Raw genomic sequence first — 24,205 nt, forward strand, 5'->3', positions numbered from 1 at the left:
CCGGGCTTGTTCTTTGTACACTTTATAAATGAAGCCAATGTTTCTAGTTATTTTAGCTTCATGTGACAGAGACAGAGACAGAGAGAGATGGAGACATGCAGCAGAGCACCAGGCCGGACTCGAACCTCCATGCAGACTGTCAGACTCATGCAGGAAGTTTTTTTGGAAAAAAGTAGTGGCGCCCTCTTGTGGCCCTTAGAGGAAATTCACCTTTATTTAAATAACTAGAAACATCATTAAAAACTAAACAATGCAGGTGCAGGTCGCTATTTGTAAAAGTCTTCCTGCACTTGTTTTCCTCGTCCAGCAGGAGGCGCTGTTCGTCCCTCCATGAGAGGCTCAGATGATCTGAAGGTCGCTGGTTCGATCCCTGACCAGGACAGACTCCATGATGGAGGAAACTTGGACAAGATACTGAACCAGTTTGAACATTTGTTACATCTGTTGTATGAAAGTAGAGTTAAAGTGACTAGAAAGGTGCTACAACCTGTCTCTGTCATAGAAAGTTGAAAATTAACTAAAAATATCTTTAAAGACAAATAAATTCTGACGCCAACTCATGATGAGAATGTTTGTTTGTATGTCAGTCAACAGGAAGATGAGCTTGTTGTGTCTCCCTCTGCTGGCCAGGAGAGAGACTACACTTAAAGCACATTGATTTAATTTACAAAGTGTGAAATGTGAGTCAAAAAGTGTCACATAAAGCTGAAAAAATGCCTTAAAATGGTCTTATTATAGTCTGATGATACATATTAGAGCATAATGTGACCAGAAATAACAAAAAAACACCAAATTTTGAGATGTCCAAAATTTGAAATTCTCTGATGGTGGTTTTTACAGCACTAGATTGACAATGTTTCGAGCAAAAAAACACCTCAAGAGAGAGTAAAAACAGTTTTATGCAGAAATTTTTGGTGTTTGCATCAAGCTTTTCCCATCCCAGGACAAATGTGTTGATGCAAAGATGACTTTTGTGTGACGTTTTGACACAATCAGCATATAAATAAAGAGTTATTGTGAGTCACAGCAGCAGACTGGATCAGTCTGAAGACATTCAGCTGTTTCTGAGACATGCCTCTCAGTCTGAAATCCTTCTAAAACTTTTCTTTTTGGTCGTTTTGTATCTTTTCTTGGTCATTTTTTTGTCTTTTCTTGATCATTTAGTGTCTTTTTTGGTCATTTTGTGTCTTTTCTGGTAATTTTGTGTCTTTTCTTGTCATTTTGTGTCTTTTCTTGGTCATTTTGTGTCTTTTCTTGGTCATTTTGTCTTTTCTTGGTAATTTTGTCTTTTCTTGGTTATTTTGTGTCTTTTCTTGGTAATTTTGTCTTTTCTTGGTTATTTTGTGTCTTTTTTGTTGTTGTTTTTAATGTCCATATCAGAACTTATTCACAAAAAGAGTTTCCGTCTCCTGTTTGGAGCAAAAAAACACGTCAAGAGAGAGTAAAAACTTTAATGCAGTAAAGTTTTTGGTGTTTGCATGAAGCTTTTTCCATCCCAAGAGAAATGTGTTGATGCAAAGATGCTTTATGTTCACTGTTTGTTTCCAACCTGTAGTCATGTATCGTTGTTTTACTGCAGAGTTAACCTCACAGAGCCTCCATTCATTCTCATGAGGAGAAAAGCTCCAGCTGCTGACCATGCACTTCTCTAAGAAAGTTCATATTAATAAAAACTAATATAGCTCATATACCACACATTTAGTTCAGCCTGTTATTTCATGTAACCCTGTATACAGACATGGAAAAAAATATTAGACCTTTGTTTTCAATTTCTTGTTCATTTCGTGTCTCTTTTTTTAATCATTTTGTGCCTTTTACATCTCTTTCTGCTCATGTGCCCTTTTGGGGAATTGTAGCCCTTTTTTTAAACATTGTTTTTGGTTACTTTGTGTCAACACAGTACAATAATTTAATAAACAAATTAACTTAATTGGTAATCATGTTTATCTTTAAATATTCTGATATTTGTGCATGACTTCAACACAAATTTGATAGATATTCAGTGTAAATACCTGCATCTTTTTAAAAAAACCCTGAATGATAAAACAGTTTCAGGTACAAAGATTTCCAAATGTGCTTTTCAGAACTTTCTCAGAACTCAAGATTGACTTTGTTATAGTGGATTGAGGTGAAAGTAGTTTTTAAAAGTGCTCTTTCAGTCTTTGAACTATTTAATTTGGCAGAAGCTCATTTATTCAGTTTTCCATCAACTGGACCTTCACCATCACTATTCATTAGTTTAGTGAGTAATGTGGAGAACCAAGCTGAAACAAACACTGGTCGTGGTTTGTCTACTGTTTTATTTCAGGACTTGACAAGCTGCAACACAGTTCATGAAGCTCAGACTGCCTTCATGGTCAGAGAGGAAGAGGACAGCCTTTAATGAAACAAACTACTGAAGCATAGAAAGGAAATATACAGTTGACCAGCCGTTTTGTGTAAAGACAGCGTTTTTATTCCATCTCTCATTGGAAACATTAAATAGAACTTTTCTTTCAGGATGACGAGACAGGTACATTTTGTATTTTGACATGTTTTACAAACCAAGTGCTCCGAACCACAGAACCCCCCCCTCTTTTCTTTTTCTCTTTTCTCCAACAACACCAGACTGTTCAGATGTTTATGAGTGCTCCTCTGCCAGCTTCTCAGCCTTCTGGATCACCTCCTCGATGGGGCCCACCATGTAGAAGGCCTGCTCGGGCAGGGCGTCGTACTCGCCTGCAGGGACACAAGGGGACAAGTCATTCATCATTAGTCATGTCCAGGATAAAGTTATTATCAGCACTCATTTAGTCATGTCCAGGATAAAGCTGACATACTGAGGATTAAGTTGAAATGTCGAGAATAAATTTAAATATCGAGAAATGGTTGTAATGTAGAGAATAAAGTGGAAACAATGTGGAGAAAATATAAAGTCGACCTATCAAAATTAAAGTGGAAAATGTCTAAAGTGGAAAATGTCTAAAGTGGAAAATGTCTAAAGTGGAAAATGTCTAAAGTGGAAAATGTCTAAAGTGGAAAATGTCTAAAGTGGAAAATGTCGAATCTAAAGTGGAAAATGTCGAAAATAAAGTCAAACTGTCGAAAATAAAGTCGAAACATAATGTTAAGAGTAATATATCGAAAATAAAGTTAAAGAGCAATGTCGAGAATAAAGTTGAAATATCGAGAAGCTGAATAAAGTATAAAGTTGAAACAATGTTGAGAAAAATGTTGAAGTGACGAGAATGAAGCTGAAATAGAGAAAATATCGAAAATAAAGTCGAACTGTCGAGAATAAAGTCGAAACATAATGTTAAGAGTAATGTATCGAAAATAAAGTTAAAGAACAATGTCGAGAAGTTGAAACACAATGTTGAGAAAAAGGTTGAAATGACGAGAATTAAGTTGAAATAGAGAAGAAAGTAATATATGGAAAATAAAGTTGACATGTCTAGCATGTATTTGTTTTAGTCGTTTTTGAGCTGAACGTACCTCCCAGGATGCTCTGGAAGCCCTTGATGGTTTCCTTGAGGGGAACCAGTTTGCCCATGTGTCCGGTGAAGACCTCGGCCACCTGGAACGGCTGCGACAGGAAACGCTGGATCTTACGAGCGCGAGCCACCGTCAGTTTGTCCTCCTCAGACAACTCATCCATACCCAGGATGGCAATGATGTCCTGCAGGGATTTGTAGTCCTACAGAAGCAGAAAAAAAGCTTGTTAAAAACAGCCTGATAGTTTGGTTTTAGTCCTTATAGAAAAGGAAAAAAAGGAGTTAAACAACCCAATAGTTTGATTTTAGTCCTTAACCCTTAATAGGAGATCTTGAAATACTTGCAAATTCCAAATTTCAACCCTAGAGAATTTGATGATAAAACCATACGAAAATGATATTTTGAGAAAAAAGTTTACGAGGTTTAAAGTGGCAAATCTATGAGAAAAAAATGTGCAGATTTATGAGATTTAAAGTGGTGAATCTGCGAGAAAAAAAGTTGTTTTTCCCACGTTTTTCTTGTAAATCTGACTTTTTTCGCGCAGATTTGCCACTTTAAATCTGCAAATTTTTTTCTTGTAGATGTACCACTTTAATAGAGTAAATTTGTAACTTTTTTCTCGAAATATTACCCAAAATCTGTGTGGTTCTAAGACTAAACAGAGACATGGGGACCTCATTTTGAAAATCCGCTGAAGTTACCAAATACGGTTCTTCGTCTGATAAAGGGTTAAAAAGAAAGAGAAAAAAAGAAAGAAAAGGAGTTAAAAAGCTGCCAACCTGGAGGATTTTCTGCACGCCACGGGCGATCTCGTAGTGCTCGGTGCCCACGATGTTGGGGTCCATGATACGGGAGGTGGAGTCCAGGGGGTCCACGGCGGGGTAGATACCCAGACCGGCGATGGCACGGGACAACACGGTGGTGGCGTCCAAGTGAGCGAAGGTGGTGGCGGGGGCGGGGTCAGTCAGATCGTCAGCGGGCACGTAGATGGCCTGGAGGAGAGACACCACATCAAGATCAGAACACGGTCAGTTAACACGTTTAAGGCGGGAAAACATCACCGCTTTCTACCATTAAAACCTGTTGGGGTGATGTTGTTATTCTACCATTAAAGAATAGAAAATGGATACAACGTTTTGTAGTATTTGTAGTTTTTTCCACCTATTTTCGGTCTCTTGGCCAATGAAATGCATCAGGATACATGTGGGAGTGTCGCAATGCACAAAATGCCTAAAAAAAGCCTATAAAAAAGGAAACAAAATGCCTAAAAAAGGACACAATATGCCTAAAAGACACAAAAAGCCTATATAAAAAAAAGACACAAAAAGCCTATAAAAAAAAAAAAAAAAAGACACAAAAAGCCTATAAAAAGACACAAATGCCTAAAAGAAAAAAGGGACACAAAATGCCTAAAAAAATTTTTTTTAAAAAAAAGACAAAATGAGAATCCATGTGGGAGTGTCTCAATGCATCATGGGACTTTTCCAGAACTTATAAATCATGGTGAAGACGACTATAGCGGAGGGAGCTCAGATATAACAGCTATAAGCTCTCACATACTTTATGAATTTCATTTCTATCTGCTACAGAGGCTGAAAAATCTATTATTTAGTAGGAAGAGTTGACACTTCTGTTGAATTTACAGAAAATAAAATCACCAATCAGAGGTTTTCCAGGCATTTTAATGTCTTTAAAGCTTCTAGTGAGGTGTTTGTTTGTTTACCTGCACAGACGTGATGGAGCCCTTCTTGGTGGTGGTGATTCTCTCCTGCATGGTTCCCATGTCAGTGGCCAGAGTGGGCTGGTAACCCACAGCAGAGGGGATACGACCCAGCAGGGCAGACACCTGCAGGGGGACAGGACCGGGGTCAGTAGTAATAATAATATGTTTTTAATCCTAACAGGTCTAGTTAGAAGCCCTGTATTAATAACTGGTACGGACCTCGGAGCCGGCCTGTGTGAAGCGGAAGATGTTGTCGATGAAGAGCAGCACGTCCTGACCCTCCTGGTCACGGAAATACTCGGCCACGGTCAGACCGGTCAGAGCCACGCGGGCACGAGCACCGGGGGGCTCGTTCATCTGGCCGTACACCAGCGCCACCTACAGGACACACAGGGAGGACAGGGGGCAGATTTAAACATTAACCATCTGGAGAACGACTTCTTCATGACGTCACAATGTAGAAACTTCCAGCAGCATGTTTCCTGCTGGCAGCTGAACTCTAAAGTTTTGGCTTTTACACAAGTTTACATGTCACATTTAATGCATCAATCCCCTTTTAGCAAAAGTAATAAAATAAAATTTAAAAAACACCTCAAAGTGTTGAAACATGATTTTACTTTTGCAGAGATTTTTCTAATTTAGCTTTGTGCATTTAGCATTTGTAATGCAATCTTTTGTGTTTACTGTTTATTTTTTAATACTGTTTTTAAATGTGTTTTTTGTATTTTTATTATGTTTTTTGTAATTTTGTGTGTGGGTTTTTGGTTTGTTTTTCATGTTTTATGTGTGTTTTTTGTAATTTTGTGTGCATTTTTGGTTTGTTTTTCATGTTTTATGGTGTGTTTTTTTTTTTTTTTTTTTAAACTTTGTGTTCAAAATGTTGATCCAGTAAGTCAAAATGAAAAAGTAAAAATCAGGTCATATAGGTGAGGTTTTCTTGAAAACAATGCTACCAACACGTCATGGTAAAGATTTAAGTGGTTTGTTTACAGGCAGAATGAAAAGGAGTCAAAAACCAACAAAAAAGCCTGAAACTCCAAAGGGTTAGTTAACGTGAATGCTGGGACTTCTGAGGATTAAAGGGACGTTAAAGTGTTTTGGGGGCGGGGCTTACCTTGGAGGTGGTGTCCTTCAGGTTGATGACTCCGGACTCGATCATCTCGTGGTACAAGTCGTTTCCCTCGCGGGTTCTCTCTCCCACGCCGGCGAACACGGAGTAACCACCGTGAGCCTTGGCCACGTTATTGATCAGCTCCATGATCAATACAGTCTTCCCCACACCGGCTCCTCCGAACAGACCTGCAGCCAGCACAAACAAGCCTTGGTTACGGGGAAGTTTGACTCTTTGAGTCTATTTTACATCTTTATTGGTAATTTTGTGTGGCTTCAAAATCTCCTGAACCACAATTAAATGTTGTATCAAAAGGTTATTATAGTTAACGGAAACTACAGAAAATAACAAAAACTAGAATTGAAAAAAAATGTGTTAACTGAAATAAAAAGTTTAAAAAACGATAACTAAAACTAACTAAAATTACAGTGAAAATGTCCTTCGTTTTTGGCAACTTTTTCATCCGCAATGCTTTTTGGTCGATATGAAATCTTTCCATTTTGACAATTTTGCATCTTTACTAGTCATTTTGAGTATTTTTTTTATCTTTTTGTTGCTTCAAAATCTCCTGAAGCGCAATTTAGTTTCGTTAACTATAATAACCTTGGATACAACATTAAAGAAATAACGGAAAAAAACATTTTCGTTAACTGAAATAAAAACAGTTTTTTAAAAAACCTCTATTGAAACTGTATTTTATGGTTCCTAAACTAACTAAAATTATAATGAAAATGTCCTTCGTTTTTATCAAGTTTTTTCATCTGTAAACCTTTTTGTTGATATGAAATCTATTTCATCCATCTGGTTTTATGACTTAATAAACTTATTGGGGCTGAGATGGATCAGACAAAGGAAATAAAGGAACATTTATTGTGACCTTATTGAATCTGGACCCAACAAATACCTCATTACAAAAAAAACTAAACATTTTCCAAAAAATAAACTCAAAACTAGCCATCTCACTCTAAAAATGAATTTAAAAATAACCCAGAACTCTTCTAGCCTTGGCTGCACCACGTACCGATCTTGCCTCCCTTGGCGTAGGGGGCCAGCAGGTCCACCACCTTGATGCCCGTCACCAGGATCTCCTGCTCCACGCTCATGTCGGTGAACTCGGGCGCCTCAGCGTGGATGGCGGCCGTCCTGGGAGCAGAAAAGACGTTTTTAAGAGGGAAATCTGAGGTTTTTCAGGCCATTTAATCTGTGTAAACTAGGGTTGTCACCATACTAAAATGTTCAACTCGATACCGATAATCAGGAAAATATTCAATACTCGATACCATTTTCGATACCACGAGGATAAAAACAAAGACCCCAAAATTTAACAGAAATATTTTTATTAAGAAAAATGCAACATGTAAAAATTAACAGAACCATAAGTTAAATATTTATAATAAAAACAGTTTTGCAAAAAGAAACTGCAACTATGATAACAAGCTTCAGATACTCGATTCTTTTGAAAATGTGTATTTTATCCAGATACGTTTTAGTATCGATATTTTTTTGAGTATCGATACTTTTGACAACCCTAGTGTAAATGTGTGTTTGTGTTGTGAAGTGGACTCACTGCTTGGTGGAGATGGGGCCCCTCTCGTCGATGGGCTCCCCGATCACATTCATGATGCGGCCCAGAGTCTCGGGGCCCACGGGGATTCTGATGGGGGCCCCGGTGTCCAGAACCTTCTGTCCCCGGACCAGACCCTCGGTACCGTCCATGGCGATGGTACGCACTGTGTTCTCCCCTGAAACACACGTTAATTTCAGTAAGCAAGTCAAACTTTATTTATAAAGTGCTATTTTTACAGGGAAAAATAGAAAGTCTATTTTATTTGATTTGGCTGAAGTTTATATATTTATGTTTTATTAATCTAGGATGTTTTAATATTTCTTTTCCATATTTAATATTCTCCAGATTTATAAAAATCAATTGCTGTGGAAAAGGATGAACTTATTCTGCTCTAATATGGTTATAAAACCAGAACATAGATAAAACATACAGGTAAAAACAAAACAGGAAAACAACTAAAACCTGGAAGTCTAGTTGACCAGGTACAAACAAACAGTCATGGAAAAATTATTAGACCACCCTTTTTCTTCTGTTTCTTGCTCATTTTAATGGCTGGTACAACTAAAGGTACATTTGTTTGGACAAACATAACAAAAATAGCTGCTAAGAGCTGCTAAATTTAAAAGCTGATATCATGTTTTAACATGGTTTTATTGACAATAACCCAAATCATTATCAATAAAACCATGTTAAATGTCTATTTTGTGTCTTTTTTAGTTATTTTTTAATGGATTTTTGGTCATTTTTAACATCTACAGTAATGGAAACATTCATGATAACCACAATCAAGCAAGAGTGGTTTAATCATTTTTTCCATGACTGTATTTTTGGTCAATTTGTTTCAATTTTGATAATTTTGTAATTTTTGCATCTATTTTTACGTCTGTTTTGGTCATTTCAAAATGATCAAAATAGAAACAAAATCGTGATGAATAAAATTGTTAAATGTCTAGATATCAGCTCTTAAATTAAACTATCAGATATATTTGTTATTATATTTGTCCAAACAAATTAACCTTTAGTTGAACCAGACATCAAAATGAACAAGAAACTGAAGAAAAATCTTGTTTACCCAGAGTCTAGACTTTGTTTAGATGATTATGCAGTATTAAGCAGTGTATAGTTTAATGTTAAAGTGAGAATTAGAGAGTTGAAGTGGCTCACCGAGATGCTGAGCGACCTCCAGGACGAGCCTGGACTCGCGGCCGGCCACCTCCAGGGCGTTGAGGATGGGAGGGAGACCCTCGTCGAACTGGACGTCCACCACAGCGCCGATGACGGCCACGATGCGGCCGGCGGCGGCGGCAGCAGCGGCGGCGGGTGCGACATAGTCTCTACCTGCAAACACAGAAAGATCAGAGTCAGACAGACAGGAAACATCACGACCTTTTAGGGGAATTAGTCTGCAACACGAGTCTGAAAAGCTGCAGACAAACAGCTGCACGTTTTGTCCAAACTGTCAACTGATTGTTGTCTCTAGTTGCTCTAAAACTAGCCGTGAGTTTTTTGGTCTTTGAGTATTTTTCTACCCTAATTCTGTATCTTTTTAGGTACTTTTGTGTCTTATTTACATCCGTTTTTGGTCATTTTGAGGTAATTTTGTGTCTTTATTTGGTCATTTGTTTTTGTTTTTTTTATGTCCACCAAATCCTTAATAATAACACTCGAAGCAAATTCGAAGCAAAATCCTGAAATTTGTTGCAAAAAAGAAAATGTGAATTAGTGAGTTTCCATCAAATTAGCAAAGCTTTGTGTTATTTTTGGTAATTTTATCTCATTCATTAGTCAATTTGTATCTTTAATTGGTCATTTTGTGCATCTTTTTGGGTAATTTTGTGTCTTTAATAACTGTCTTTTTGATGCTACAGTCATGACCTCCAACATGACATGACAACTGCATGTTTGGGAAAATTTGTCTCAATGTCAAGTGATTGTTGTCTTTAAACTTATTTTGTGTGTTTTTTTTTGAAAGACAAAATTACAGAAAGACATTTTAAAAAAGTGAACTTAAAAAGACACAAAATTACCAAAAAAAATTGTTAATTTTGTGCTTTTTTTCCACCCCAATTTCCAATTTTGTCTTCTTTAAATCCGTTTTTGGTAATGTTGTGTCTATTGATAATTTTGTGCATTATTCCACCCTATTTTTTTAAATATATTTTGACGTCTTTTTGGTAATTTTTTGTCTTATTTACATCTGTTTTTGGTCGTTTTCCACCTTAATTTTGTATCTTTTTGGTAAATTAATATAATTTTTTGAGTAATTTTATGTCATTCCCCACCCTTTAAGGTGATTCTGTGTCTTTTTGATGCTCCAGCCATGACCTTGTGGAGCCAAGAGGAGGAGGAATTAGTCTCCAACAAGCTTCTAAAGCTGCAGACAAACAACTGCATGTTTGGGAAAATTTGTCTCGATGTCAAGTGATTGTTGTCTCTAAGCTAATTCTGTGTGTTTTTCCAAAAAAAAGACAGAATAACTTAAAAAAGGCACAAAATTACAAAAATTTTGTTTATTTTGTGCATTTTTTCCACCCCAATTTCCAATTTTGTCTTCTTTAAATCTGTTCTTGGTAATTGTGTCTATTGATAATCTTGTATATTATTCCACCCTAAAAAAAAAAATTATATTTTGACATCTTTTTGGTAATTTTGTGTCTTATTTACACCTGTTTTTGGTCATTTTATGTCGTTTTCCACCTTCATTTTGTATCTTTTTGGTAATTTAATATACTTTTTTGGGTAATTTTATGTCATTTTCCACCCTTTAAGGTCATTCTGAGTCTTTTTGCTGCTCCAGTCATGACCTTGTGGTACCAAGAGGAGACATTAGTCTCCAACAAGCCTCTGAAGCTGCAGACAGAAGCTAAACAAACTGCGTGTTTGGCCCATTTGGCTCAATGTCAAGTCTTTAAACAATGAATCAGCTTATAAAACACAACTTAAATTAACGAGTGACACCTGTAACCAACTACCAAGTGTTTAGGTTTATGCTACAACTACATTTAACCGCTTTCAACCTGCAACAAGCTGTTTATCTCCGACTAAAGCCAGTAAACGTGGAGGAATGACAGATGAATGAAGCTCAATGGGAGCTAAAGATGCTAACTGCTGCTAACGACAAATACAGGACATTTAACAACAAATACACATTAACACAGACTTCACGCCCTTTATTACTAGTGGATGAACATAATGCATGAGTTTACATGTTGCAGAAAGCTGTAAAATGTCAATCATTTTGTCCTAAAAGCGGAGAATGTAGCTGTTAAGTTAGCATCCTGCAGCTCCGCATGTCATTCACTAAAGGTCATTGCTGCTAGCGCGATAAAATCACTAATTATCTAACAACTAATGCATCACACATGTCGAGCGAGCTTATATGCACACATATTGATACTTGTTGTTAGTTTAATTGGACTTTTTAAAGGTTATTTTAGCGTTAAGGCCTGCAGCGGCAGCGCCGGTTCAGTCAACGTGTTGCTAGCGGATGCTAACATTAGCATCCCTGCCCTTCTGGATAAAACGCGTTAAAAAGTGACTTTTTATCGGGTTTATTCGGATGAAAATGGCCGAGCATGTAGGGGACTTACGTGAGAGGACGGCGGGGGACCCGAGCAGGGCCCTGAGGGGGCCGGGCCGGAGAGCCTGCAGAGCCCCGGTGCAGCAGCGTCCCACAGCGGATCCTAACATGGTTCAAAATGGCTGAAGGTGGAAGAGACGCGGAGCTCGGCATTTATATAGGGGAGGGACAGGGCGGGAGGGCGCATGCGTGGAGATTAAACCCCGAGCATGCGCAGTGAGAGGAGGGCCAGCTGACTGTGTCCTCCAGAGTCACTAAATGACACAACAAACTAAAGGTTACAGGGGAAATAAGAGTGTTTCTACATCAGAATATCAAGTAAAGCGACAGGATATGATATGAGATTATAGGATCACAAGCTTTAGGCTTCTTAGGTTTGTGATTATCTCATTTGTACATAATGTCCTACGTCGAGGGGTTAAAGTTTTCTGCTGCCCCCCTTTTACATCTGTCTGGATCCCTGTTTCACTGAGGTCACGAACACAAACTGTGCCCTAAAATGACTAAAATTACAAATAAACGATGTGAAATTACTAAAATTATTCAAAAATGACTGAAAAAGACTACAAAATTACTACAAAAGGAAGTAAAATGATCAATAAAGGCACAAAATTACAAAAAAGACATAAAATGATTTAAAAAAGAAGAAAAATTACTCAAAAAGGCACAAAATTACCAAAAAGAGACACAAAAGTATTTTAAAAAGAAGTAAAATGACTTAAAAAATATGTCAAATGACAAAACAAACTCATCCATGTATAGTGGAAGTAAAATAAAAATTATAAATTATACAATTACAGGAGACATTTTCACTGCTGCCCCTCTTTACATCTGTTGTCCCTGTCTGGAGTTCCTGTTTCACTGAGGTCACTAACACAAACTGTAACCTCATTCCCCAGAGAAACTGCAAGGATACTCTCAGGATATTCTCAGATAGTTGCATGTTGTAATTGAAATGTAGAGAACTATCTCTCTCTTTCTGTGCTTACTTTCATTTATTCTCCTTAACCGCTGATCCTCCTTGGGTCTCGGAGGGGCTGGAGCCGATCCCAATTATGTTCTTTTAATTTTACAGCACAGTAAAATATGTAGAAATTAATAATAATAGAATAATAATATTTCCCAAGCAGCCATTCCAGCTGTTTATGTTTTATTTTAATGATAAAATAATATAATACAAAATGATTATCACATTGCAATGTTCTGTCAACAGCCTGAAAGTCTATTTTATTTGTTTTGGTTGTAATTTATTTATTTATGTTTTATTTATCTAGGATATATATAGATAGATAGATATGTAATATTCATAAAATATATAAATATTTAACAGAAATGGGACTGAAATAGAGAATCTAATTGTTGTTATTTTTCTTGTGTGCTAATCTTTTCCTCCAGCAGGTGGCGGTAATACACCTACTAGTTAGTTTTTCAACTTCCAATAAACACCAAAGAAGAAGAATCATCGCATCCGGGGGGCCGAACTTTCATAATTTACAGGTAAAAGTCAACTAAAATTAACTTTTGAACACATTTTGAGGCGAGAATTAGGCAAAAATAGAAACAAAAATCTCTTGCATTTGTAATTATCTTATATTTTAGGGTCCACTGAGGCCGAGGTCAGTGTGAAATCAGTGTGAATGGAGAGTTTATTCCAGTTTATTTATATTAATGTCTGTTGTTTCCAGGCTGGAAAATGTCTAAATGCTCCTCAGTGGCTGGAAACACGACCAGTAAGGTAAAGAACTTTTTACTATTAAATTACATTAAAAAATCGTTTCTAAAGAGGATTATAGATCAGGATTTGGGTTAATTGTGTAATTAAATTACTTTTAAAATAAGTAAAATTACTAGATAAAGGCACAAAATTACCCAAAGGACGTAAAATTATTTAAGATAGACGGAAAATTACAAAAAAAAGTCTTAAAATTACTAAGAAAGAAGTAAAGTGACTAAAAAATGGCACATAATTACCCAAAAAGAAACAAAATTATTGTAAGAAGACGTAACATTACAACAACAAAAAAAAGACCTTTAATGAGTAAAAAAAAAACTACCAAAAAAGATGTAGAATTATGTAAATACCGGTTATAGATCCATACAGTCTATTCTATACATAAGATTTGGATTTGGTGATTATGGCGCCCCCCTGTGGACAGAGGAGGTAGTGCACACTGTATGATTTGGTCTATATAACTGGGATAGTTGCTATATTATATATATATATATATATATATATATATATATATATATACATACACACATACAAGTAAATAACTATAATCTCACATCTTAATCAAGAAATAAAAGTGTGCTTTACTATTTTTACAGTTTTTTTGTAAACCAGTAAATTTGATAATTCATAGATAATAATAATTGTTTTTTAGCCGTAAAAATATCAGAAGTGTTCTGTTGTATGTAGTCTTCAATCCATACTGCTGTATTAACCATTACAGAAACATACAAAATAATTTTGGTAATTACTAATGATGTTAATTGAGGACACTTGGGCATGAAATGGTGGTCTAATACATTTGTTAAGCACTGTATACAGTATGTATGTGTATGTGTGTGTGTGTGTGTGTGTGTGTGTGTGTGAGAGAGAGAGAGAGAATATATAAATATTACATTTTCTATACAACATAGCAACTATCCCAGTTTTAAAGACAACCAAATAATACAGTGTGCACTACCTCCTCTGTCCACAGGGGGGCTCCATAATCACCAAATCTGACACAATTAACCCAAATACTGATCCATAGCATATAGACTGTATCGATCTATAACCAGTGGTCTAATACATTTGTTAAGTATGTGTGACTTTCTAGGAAATTAATGTAAGTCCATGAAATGTTTAAAAAAGGACTTAAAAAGACGTAAAATTATTTTGAAAAAAACACGTAAAATGACAAAAAAAACCACACAAAATTACTTAAAAATAAGTAAAATTACTAGATAAAGGCACAAGTTAATTGATTTGTTGTTTACTAATAATTATAAGTAAATGCACATTATTAAAGCTAATGTCTGCCTCCAATAGGAACATTCAGGGTACCCAAAAGACCCAAAATTATTTAAGATAGATGGAAAATTTGGAAAAAAAGATGTAAAATTATTAAAAAAGAAGAAGAAACTTATTGTAAAAAGACGTAAAATGATTTAAAAAAAATAAGTAAAATTATTATAAAAAGGCATAAATTTACCAAAAAAGACACCAAATTATTATAAAAAGATGTGAAATGATTATAAAAGGCACAACTTTACCAAAAAAAGAAACAAAATGATTCTAAAAAGACATAAAATGACTAAAAAACACCTTTAATGAGTAAAAAAATGACGTAAAATGAGTAAAAAAAGAAGTAAAATGACAAAAAAGGCACAAAACTACCAAACAAGATGTAGAATTATATATATGTATATATATATATATACATATACATATATATATATATATATATAACGTTGGAGGAAGGCTAGTGTTAGAGTGACTTTCTAGGAAATTAATGTAAGTCCATGAAATGTTAAAAAAATGACATAAAAGACGTAAAATTATTTTAAAAAGACGTGAAATTACAAAAAAAATAAAAAATAAATAAAATTACTAGATAAAGGCACAAGTTAATTGATTTGTTGTTTACTAATAATTATGAGTAAATGCAGATTATTAAAGCCAGTTTGGACTTTAGGACCCTGAACCTGTTTATTACCTGCTGGAGAAGTGTGTCCACCATATTTACACTAGAGGTCACTGCTGCATTACTGTAGAAGAGACCGCATGAGGTGTGTGTGTGTGTGTGTGTGTGTGTGTGTGTGTGTGTGTGTGTGTGTGACCTACCTACAGGGACACTTTTCAGACTAAAAACCAGTTAATTGGGGACAGCTTGTCTAACAGACGTGTCCCTAATTGTGAAAAATCTGATATTTGGGTCAATGGTTAATGTTAGAGGAAGGCTGAGTTTCTAGGAAATTAATATAAGTCTTTGAAATGTTTAAAAAGTGACTAAAAAAAAGCTGTTAAATGACTAAAGAATGCACAAAATTACCAAAAAAGACACAAAATATTTAAAAAAAATGCAAAATGTCAAAAAAAAAAAAGTAGTAAAATAACTTAAAAATTTAAGAAAATTGCAAAATTACCAAAACAGATTTTAAAAAAAATATAGTATAGTAATAGTAAGTATAGTAATAGTAAGTATAGTAATAGTAAAATAATTTTAAAAAATAAGTGAAATGTTAAATGACTAATAAAAGGCACAAATGTACCAAAAAATCCATAAAATAATTGAAATAGACTAGATGTAAAACTACCAAAAAAGATGTAAAATTACTAAAAAAAAGAGGCTAAATGACTAAAAAAGGATGTAAAACTACCAAAAAAAGAAATAAAATTACAAAAAAGGCACAAAATTATCAAAAATCAAAAGCGACATTAGTAAACATTTGTGTTTGTGTGTTATAAACTCATAATTCTAATAATAATATCATGTTTTTCACTGTAAAAGTCTTCAGTTTGAAGCATAAACAGAGTGGCTGTGCATCATTAACTGGTGGAATGTGTTTCTGGGGGTTTTGCATATTGTTATCAGTGAGTGAAGGACTCCTGAAGACTCTCTACTCGTCTGTATCTGTCTGAGAAAACAGCACATAGCTGAATTAAACGTCCTGATGAGTGACGCCTGACTTGGTGTTGCCAGGTTTCAGTGGTTGCAGGTTATTATGGATACATTCTGATTGGCAAACATGTTAAAAACGAGCTTGTTTCTAGCCGAGGGAGTGATTCCAGGTGAAGGTTTCCAGATATCGAGTGTTTGGACAGTTTGTGTTGCTGTAACCACAGAGATCAGACATGAACAGACTCGTTCCTCACATCCATGCAGAGCAGCAGCAGAGTTACAGTTTAAACAGGAGGAGAGTCACATGACCCTCAGTCACATGACCCTCAGTCACATGACCCTCAGTCACATGACAACAAAAGAAGACAAAAAAAGACTTACAATGACCAAAAAAAATACATAAATGACTAAATAAAGACGTGACTTAAAATGACTAAAAAAGTCATTCTAGACAGTAAAGTGACAGAAAAAATGTAAGTAATAAGTAAAATGACTACCTAATAACCTGAAAAGACGTAAAATGATTAAAAAAGACAAAAAAATTACATAAAATAACAAAAAAAGACTCAAAATGACAAATCAGGCTTAAAATGACCAAAGGGACTTAAAATGACTAAAAAAAGACGTAAAAATGACAAAAACAAGATGTAAAATGACAAAAACAAGATGTAAAATGACAAAAATAGACACAAAAAGGGGATAAAAAGACTAAAAAAGACTAAAATGACCAACAACAAAAAAAGATGTAAAATGACTAAAAGAGACGTAAAAATGACTAAAAAAAGACTTAACATGACTAGAAATTACATAAAATGACAAAAATAGACACAAATGATAAATCAGGCCTAAAATTACCAAAGGGACATAAAATGTAAAAAAAAAAAAAAAAAGACTTAAAATGACTTTAAAAAGATGTAAAATGACTATAAAATGATGTTGATGAAATAAAGACTTAAAGTGGCAAAATATATACTTAAAATGACTAAAAAAGGACGTAAAATTCTACAATTATACAATGTCATTTAACAGATGCTTTTATCTTAAGCAACGTAAATTACTTAAAAAAGGCACAAAATAACCTAAAAAGATGTAAAATTATTTAAAAAAAGATGTAAAATGACAAGGAAAATTAAAATGGCCAAACAAAGACACAAAATAACAAAAAAAGACTTAAAATGACCAAGGTGACTTAAAATGACAAAAAAAAAGTAAAATTACTAAAAAAAAAAAAACATAAAATGACTAAAAAGACCTAAAATGATCAAAGGGACTTAAAGTGACCCAAAAAAAGTAAAATGAATAAAAAAACAAAGATGTAAAATGACTAAAATATATATAAAATGTGGGGTCATACTTTTTAAAGACATCTTATTTTGACAGTCTTCTTCTGTGGTGGATTCTGTTAACACACTGTGCTCTTATTTTGAAAGCTGCATGCGACAGGAAGTTATTCAAATCAGTTTTTACCCACTTCTTGCTTTCTATCTTCCTCCTCCTTTTATTCTCTCTATAGTCAGAATATTTCTCCTGGTGTCTGAGATCGTCTCTTTGATCCTTTTTGTCCTGTTTTTGACTCTGTCCTCTACTTTAAACCTGTGTTTTGTCTCTGTCAGGTTGTGCAGAGCGCCTCGTCTCCGTCCTGGGAGCAGTTTGACAGCAGGTGACCTTTGACCTCCTGCAGACCTGCTCCATGCAGCTCCGGTGAGGAAAGACTTTTACTCTTTCTAAGGTCCTAAATGCTTCTGGGGTTTTTCTTCTGGTGTTTTTAAGCCGAGCTGGCGGCGTTGCTGCAGGCGTTCTGTCTGTCTGTCAGCAGGGAAACATCTCAACAATAACTCCGTCTATTGTCTTCAGACCTTTGTGAAGACTTCCAGAGCCCCTCAGGACCAATCACAACGTGGTTTTTGTGGTTTGGAGTGAAATATCTCCACAACTATTGGAAGGATTGTCATGAAATCTGCTCCTCGTTTACGTTCCCTTCAGGATGAAAACTGTAATTACTCTGGTGGTCCGTCAGCTTCTCATGTAGCTCAAACCGCAGCTCAACATTTAGGACCACAAACATGAAAAGAAAAACATTCCCATCATCCCCAAAATCACACACAATGCACTGCATACTCAATATGTGTACGTTTAACATATTTTCAGTAGATAACTATTGTATGTTTCTTTTTGGATGCACGGAACTTTTTTCTCTCCAAGTAGGAATACTTCAGCTGTTGGGAAATGCAAAACGCAGCTTAAATTATTGTGTTTGTTGTTGGAAATCATCTTTGAAATGGTCAATGAACATGCAGAGTAGCTAAAGAAAACACAAAAAATCACACATGATGCACTGCATACACAATATGTGTACGTTTAACATATTTTGTTGTTTCTTTTTGGATGCACTGAACTTTGTTTCTCCAAGTAGGAATAGTGTTTGTTGTTGGAAATCATCTTTCAAATCTAACATAAAATGCATAAATGATGCTTTGAATATCACTGTCCGACATCTGTTATGAACATTATGGTCACCGTTGAACTCGTTGCAGGATATTTATGCTGCTCTAGTGTCCACTGATTGCATCCTGCAGCATTTCACCAGAAATATTATGCAAGTTATGCAAATACGTTAAATGACTAAAAATTACCTTAAATGACTTAAAATGACTACAAAAATATGTTAAATGACTAAAAAAGACTTTAAATGACTAAAAATACGTTAAATGACTAAAATTACCTTAAATGACTTAAAATGACTAAAAAAATATGTTAAATGACTAAAAAAGACTTTAAATGACTAAAAATACGTTAAATGACTAAAAAAGATAACTTAAAATAAATAAAAATATATGTTAAATGACAAAAAAAATGACCTAAAATGACTTAAAATGACTAAAAAATATGTTAAATGACTAAAAAAATGACTTAAAATGACTTAAAATGACTTAAAATAACAAAAAAATATATGTTAAATGACGAAAAAAAGATTTTAAATGACTAAAAATGACAAAACAATTTTTAAATGACTAAAAAAGACTTTAAATGACTAAAAAATGACTTAAAATAACTTTAAAAATATGTAAAATGACTAAAAAAAAACTTAAAATGACTTAAAATAACTAAAAAAATATGTTAAATGACTAAAAAATGACTTAAAATAACTAAAAAAAGACTTAAAATGACTTAAAATAACTAAAAAAATATGTTAAATGACAAAAAAATGACTTAAAATAACTAAAAAAATATGTAAAATGACTAAAAAAAGACTTAAAATGACTTAAAAAAACTAACTATCTGTCTGTATCTGTGTATAGTTCGGTTTGGGCCACAGAAATACTTGGTTTCGTTTATAAAAATGTGGTCAGGGTTTGGAAAAGAAGTCGTAGCTCAGCACTGAAGATCGTAACGTATCATCTCATCTATCATCTCTCATCTCTGACCACTAGAGGGCGCCACACTACAACAAACAGGACTGTGGGTCGTTTTAAGCTGCTGAACTCACAACAAAGGTGGATTTTTTGGTGGTTTACAGACTGAAGAGGCTCTGAAGAGCAGAGTGTTTGATTCCTAATGAAGCGTGAGACAATTACTGTTCCTCCAGGCCAAACTAAACACGTTTAAAACTCATTAAGGCCTTTTTTTATCTGACTGACAACTGACACATTCCTCTGGTTCGCCACCACAGTTACACTCAAAGATTCATCCCGTTTGTGGAGCTGTCAGCTTTACATAACGCTGCTTTCTGCTGCTGCAGAACTTGTTGAGACACACAGAGTGCTGCTGGTTTTTACATACGTTTCATTTCAGCCTCCAACAATCAACAGTCGGAGCTGTCGGTAAAACTAACACTTACTAAAAAAAAGACGTAAAATGACAAAAAACAAGATGTAAAATGACAAAAATAGACACATAAAGGGGGATAAAAAGACTAAAATAAAGACGCAAAATGACCGACAAAAGACTTAAAATTACTAAAATAAAGACATAAAATTACAAAAAAGACATAAAATTACAAAAAAAATGTAAAATGACTAAAAAAGACGTAAAATGACCAAAAAAGATAAAAAATGACAAAAAATGACAAAAAATTACTAAAGAAATGACGTAAAAATACTAAGAAATGACAAGAAATGACAAGAAATGACTAAAAAAGACTAAAATCACCTACAAAGACTTAAACTTACAAAAAAAGGACGTAAAATTACAAAAAAACATAAAATGACAAAAAAAAATGTAAAATGACTAAAAAAGACGTAAAATGACCAAAAAAGATAAAAAATGACTAAAAAAAGACGAAATTACAAAAACAAGATGTAAAATGACAAAAATAGACACATAAAAGGGGATAAAAAGACTAAAATAAAGACGTAAAATGACCAACAAAAGACTTAAAATTACTAAAATAAAGACGTAAAATGACCAACAAAAGACTTAAAATTACTAAAATAAAGACGTAAAATGACAAAAAAAGACGCAAAATGACTAAAAAAAGACGTAAAATAAAGACTAAAATAAAGACTTAAAATGACAAACAAAAGACTTAAAATGACAAACAAAAGACTTAAAATGACTAAAAAAAAGACGTAAAATGACTAAAAAAGACTAAAATGACCAACAAAGACTTAAAATTACAAAAAAAGACGTAAAATTACAAAAAAGACATAAAATTACAAAAAAATGTAAAATGACTAAAAAAGACGTAAAATGACCAAAAAAGATAAAAAATGACTAAAAACAGACGTCAAATTACTAAAAAAGACTAAAATGACCAACAAAGACTTAAAATTACTAAAAAAAAAAACACATAAAATTACAAAAAAAGATGTAAAGTGACTAAAAAAAAGACGTAAAATGACAAAAACAAGATGTAAAATGACAAAAATAGACACATAAAAGTGGATTAAAAGACTAAAAAAGACTAAAATGGCCAACAAAAGACTTAAAATGACTAAAATCCGGTTTGTGGAGCTGTCAGCTTTACATAACGCTGCTGCTGCTGCAGAACTTGTTGAGACACACAGAGTGCTGGTGGTTTTTACATACGTTTCACTTCAGCCTCCAACAATCAACAGTGGGAGCTGTAACTATACGTTGAGGGAACATGCATTATCTTGTAAAAGTAGCGTATAAATGTCACAGGAACAGATCCCTGCAGGGGGAGGGCATATCAAAGAGCTAAGTGGTGGCTTCCAGCGCCGTAAAACAAAGCCTCTCTTTTGTCTCGTGTTTCCGCCACACACACCTTTTCTCCCAGGAAACTATTCGCTCTTTAAAATTAAATGTGTGGCATTAAATGAAGAGTCATGTCCTGCATGTGTGAGCATCTCTGGGCTCGTTTATTCATCTGTTCCCTCGTGTTCGCTGGGTGGATGTCACCTAATTGCTGCTTTAAGAGACACAGCGAGGCCTTTATTTTTTAAATCTATAAATGCTGCATGGTGGCTCATTATTTCAGAAGCCCCGCTGTGGAAGAAATCAAGACAGAAGTGAGGAGGAATATGCAAGAATAACAAGTGGATTTGCAGCTGCCCTATTTCAGCATACCATAACTTTATATTCTGCGGGTTTCCATTTGTTTTAGACGTTTTGCTTTGAAATTCAGAGCTTTGCTGTGTCCTAGTTTGCAGTATATATTGTGTTATAAGACAACAAAACAAGTTTTTTTCCTTTATGTGGTTTATCTAGAAGCTTAGTTTTCAGTTTGACTCCACTTTTCATTTTTTATTTCCATGTTTTATCTGCATATATGTAATTCAGATGTCTGTCTATCTATCTATCTATCTATCTATCTATCTATCTATCTATCTATCTATCTATCTATCTATCTATCTATCTATCTATCTATCTATCTCGAAATTCAAATGGGAAGAATAGACTTTGACCCATGAGCAACAAAAGACTTAAAATGCTCAAAAAGACATAAAAGGACGTAAAATGACCCAAAAAATGACTTAAAAAGGACTAAAGTGACTAAAAGAAAGAAGTAAAATTACTAAAACAAAATGTTAAATGTCAAAAAAACTAATAAAAAGACAACAAATGAGCAATAAAAGACATACATTACACTAAAATGACTGAAAAAAGACATAAAATGACTAAAAAAGACTTAAAATGACTAAAAATGACTTAAAATGACTAAAAAAGTTGTAGAATTACTAAAATAGACATAAAATAATTGAAAATACACGTAAAATGACAAAAAAAAATTAAAATGACTAAAAAAGTCGTAAAATTACTAACAAAAAAAGATGTAAAATGACAAAAAAAATCACATTAAGTGACAAAAAAAAACGTAAATATACTAAAAAAGATGGAAAATGACAAAAAGGACTCAGTGTTACTAAAAAAAGACGCAAAATTACTAAAAAAAAGATGGAAAATAACAAAAAAAACCTTTAAATGACAAAAAAGACATAAAATGACTTAAAAAAAGATGTAAAAGGACAAAAAAAAGATGTAAAAGGACTAAAAAAATACCTAAAATGACAAAAAGGACTCAAAGTTACTAAAATTACTAAAAAATATATGTATAAGGACAAAATGAAAGAAGTAAAATGGCTAAAAAAAGACGTAAAATTACTTTAAAAATATTATGTAAAGAGATAAAAAAAGACGTAAAATGATTAAAATAGACGTAAAACGACTGAAAAAAGGCTTAAAATTACTAAAATAGACGTAAAATGACAGAAAAAAGACGTAAAATGACTAAAAAAGTCGTATAATTACTAAAATAGACGTAAAATGATTGAAAAAAGATGTAAAATCACAAAAAAAAAACACGTTAACTGACAAAAAAAGACGTAAAATTACTAAAAAAAAGTTGTAAAAGGACAAAAAAAGATGTAAAAGGACTAAAAAAATACCTAAAATTATATTAAAAAAAAGGACTCAATTACTAAAACAATATGTATTAGGACAAAATGAAAGAAGTAAAATGGCAAAAAAAAAGACGAAAAATTACTAAAAAATATAATGTAAAGACACTAAAAAAAGAGGTGAAATGAGAAATATGTCTGTGTGTTGCAGCTGGGACGGCTCTGACAGCTTCTTCCTCTTTCTGCAGACTGGTTCCAGACAGAAACATTATTAGAGAATAATTCTCTGCTGAATCAGCTCGCGGAGAGCTGAAGCAGATTATCTATTATCTGTAGAGTCCATGTTTCACAGGAAGCATTCCTGAGTGACAGCACAGCTTCAGTGGTACAGTAGGCAGTAAAAACACACGCCGTCATCCTGCTGCTGCAGAGTTATGAGGCTGCAGAACGTCTGCTGGGACCTGAAGACTCGTCTGATCCAGGACTACACAGGAACTATTACCACATTAAGGACTTATGAGACTTCTCTCTGGTGCTGGAAAGGACACGCACACGTTTTCAATGAAAACGGGAGAAGATTCGGAAGAAGCAGTTCACCGCTGTAACCTTTTAATGTCCCAGTCTGAACACTTGTTTCTGTTTTAACCTGCAGGATCTGAATGCAGACACACTGAGGAGAGCTTAAAATGACAAATCAGGCTGAAAGTTACCAAAGAGACTAAAAAAAAGACGTAAAATGACTAAAATAGACACATAAAAGGGGAAAAAAAGACTAAAAAAGACTAAAATGACCAACAAAAGACTTAAAATTACTAAAATGAAGACGTTAAACTACAAAAAAGACGTACAATGACTAAAAATAAGAAGTAAAATGACTAAAAAAAAGACTAAAAAAGGCTAAAATGATCAACAAAAGACTTAAAATTACAAAAAAAAGACGTAAAATGACTAAAAAAAGATGTAAAATGACTAAAAAAGATGTGAAATGACTAAAAAAAGACGTAAAATTACTAAAGAAAAGACGTAAAATGACTTAAAAAAGACGTAAAATGACTAAAAAAGACGTAAAATGACCATAAAAAGATATAAAATTACAAAAAGATGTAAAATGACTAAAAAAATATGTAAAATGACCAAAAAAGATATAAAATGACTAAAAAAAGACTAAAATGACCAACAAAGACGCAAAATTAAAAAAAAAAAGTTAAATTACAAAAAGATGTAAAATGACTCAAAAAAGACAAAAAAATGACCAAGAAAGGTGTAAAATGACTTAAAAAAGACGTAAAATGACTAAAAAAAGACATAAAAAGACAAAAAAAAGACGTAAAATGACTTTA

At 33.9% G+C, this 24,205-nt stretch overlaps 1 protein-coding gene and 1 long non-coding RNA gene across 3 annotated transcripts; one reads left to right on the plus strand and one right to left on the minus strand.

The window, feature by feature from the left end:
- Positions 1-2,283: 2,283 nt before the first annotated feature.
- atp5f1b (ATP synthase F1 subunit beta) lies at positions 2,284-11,605 on the minus strand. The gene is made up of 10 exons (XM_059327880.1): positions 11,466-11,605; positions 9,040-9,213; positions 7,876-8,050; positions 7,330-7,451; positions 6,312-6,496; positions 5,417-5,575; positions 5,198-5,320; positions 4,254-4,466; positions 3,475-3,676; positions 2,284-2,718 (listed from the first exon to the last, which is right to left on the minus strand). The coding sequence occupies exons 1-10, from the start codon at positions 11,563-11,565 to the stop codon at positions 2,621-2,623; spliced, it is 1,551 nt and encodes a 516-aa protein (XP_059183863.1). The 5' UTR covers positions 11,566-11,605; the 3' UTR covers positions 2,284-2,620.
- Positions 11,606-12,902: 1,297 nt separating this feature from the next.
- LOC131963000 (uncharacterized) lies at positions 12,903-23,227 on the plus strand. 2 transcript variants are annotated; one of them, XR_009389987.1, is made up of 4 exons: positions 12,903-12,952; positions 13,141-13,190; positions 17,679-17,766; positions 23,114-23,227. It is a non-coding gene; the product is annotated as an uncharacterized LOC131963000 (long non-coding RNA). The 2 variants fall into 2 exon arrangements; XR_009389986.1 differs by lacking the exon at positions 12,903-12,952 and having other exon boundaries at positions 12,996-13,190.
- The last annotated feature ends 978 nt before the right edge of the window (positions 23,228-24,205 follow it).

Source organism: Centropristis striata, chromosome 24 (genome assembly GCF_030273125.1).
Source record: "Centropristis striata isolate RG_2023a ecotype Rhode Island chromosome 24, C.striata_1.0, whole genome shotgun sequence".
Classification (NCBI taxonomy): domain Eukaryota; kingdom Metazoa; phylum Chordata; class Actinopteri; order Perciformes; family Serranidae; genus Centropristis; species Centropristis striata.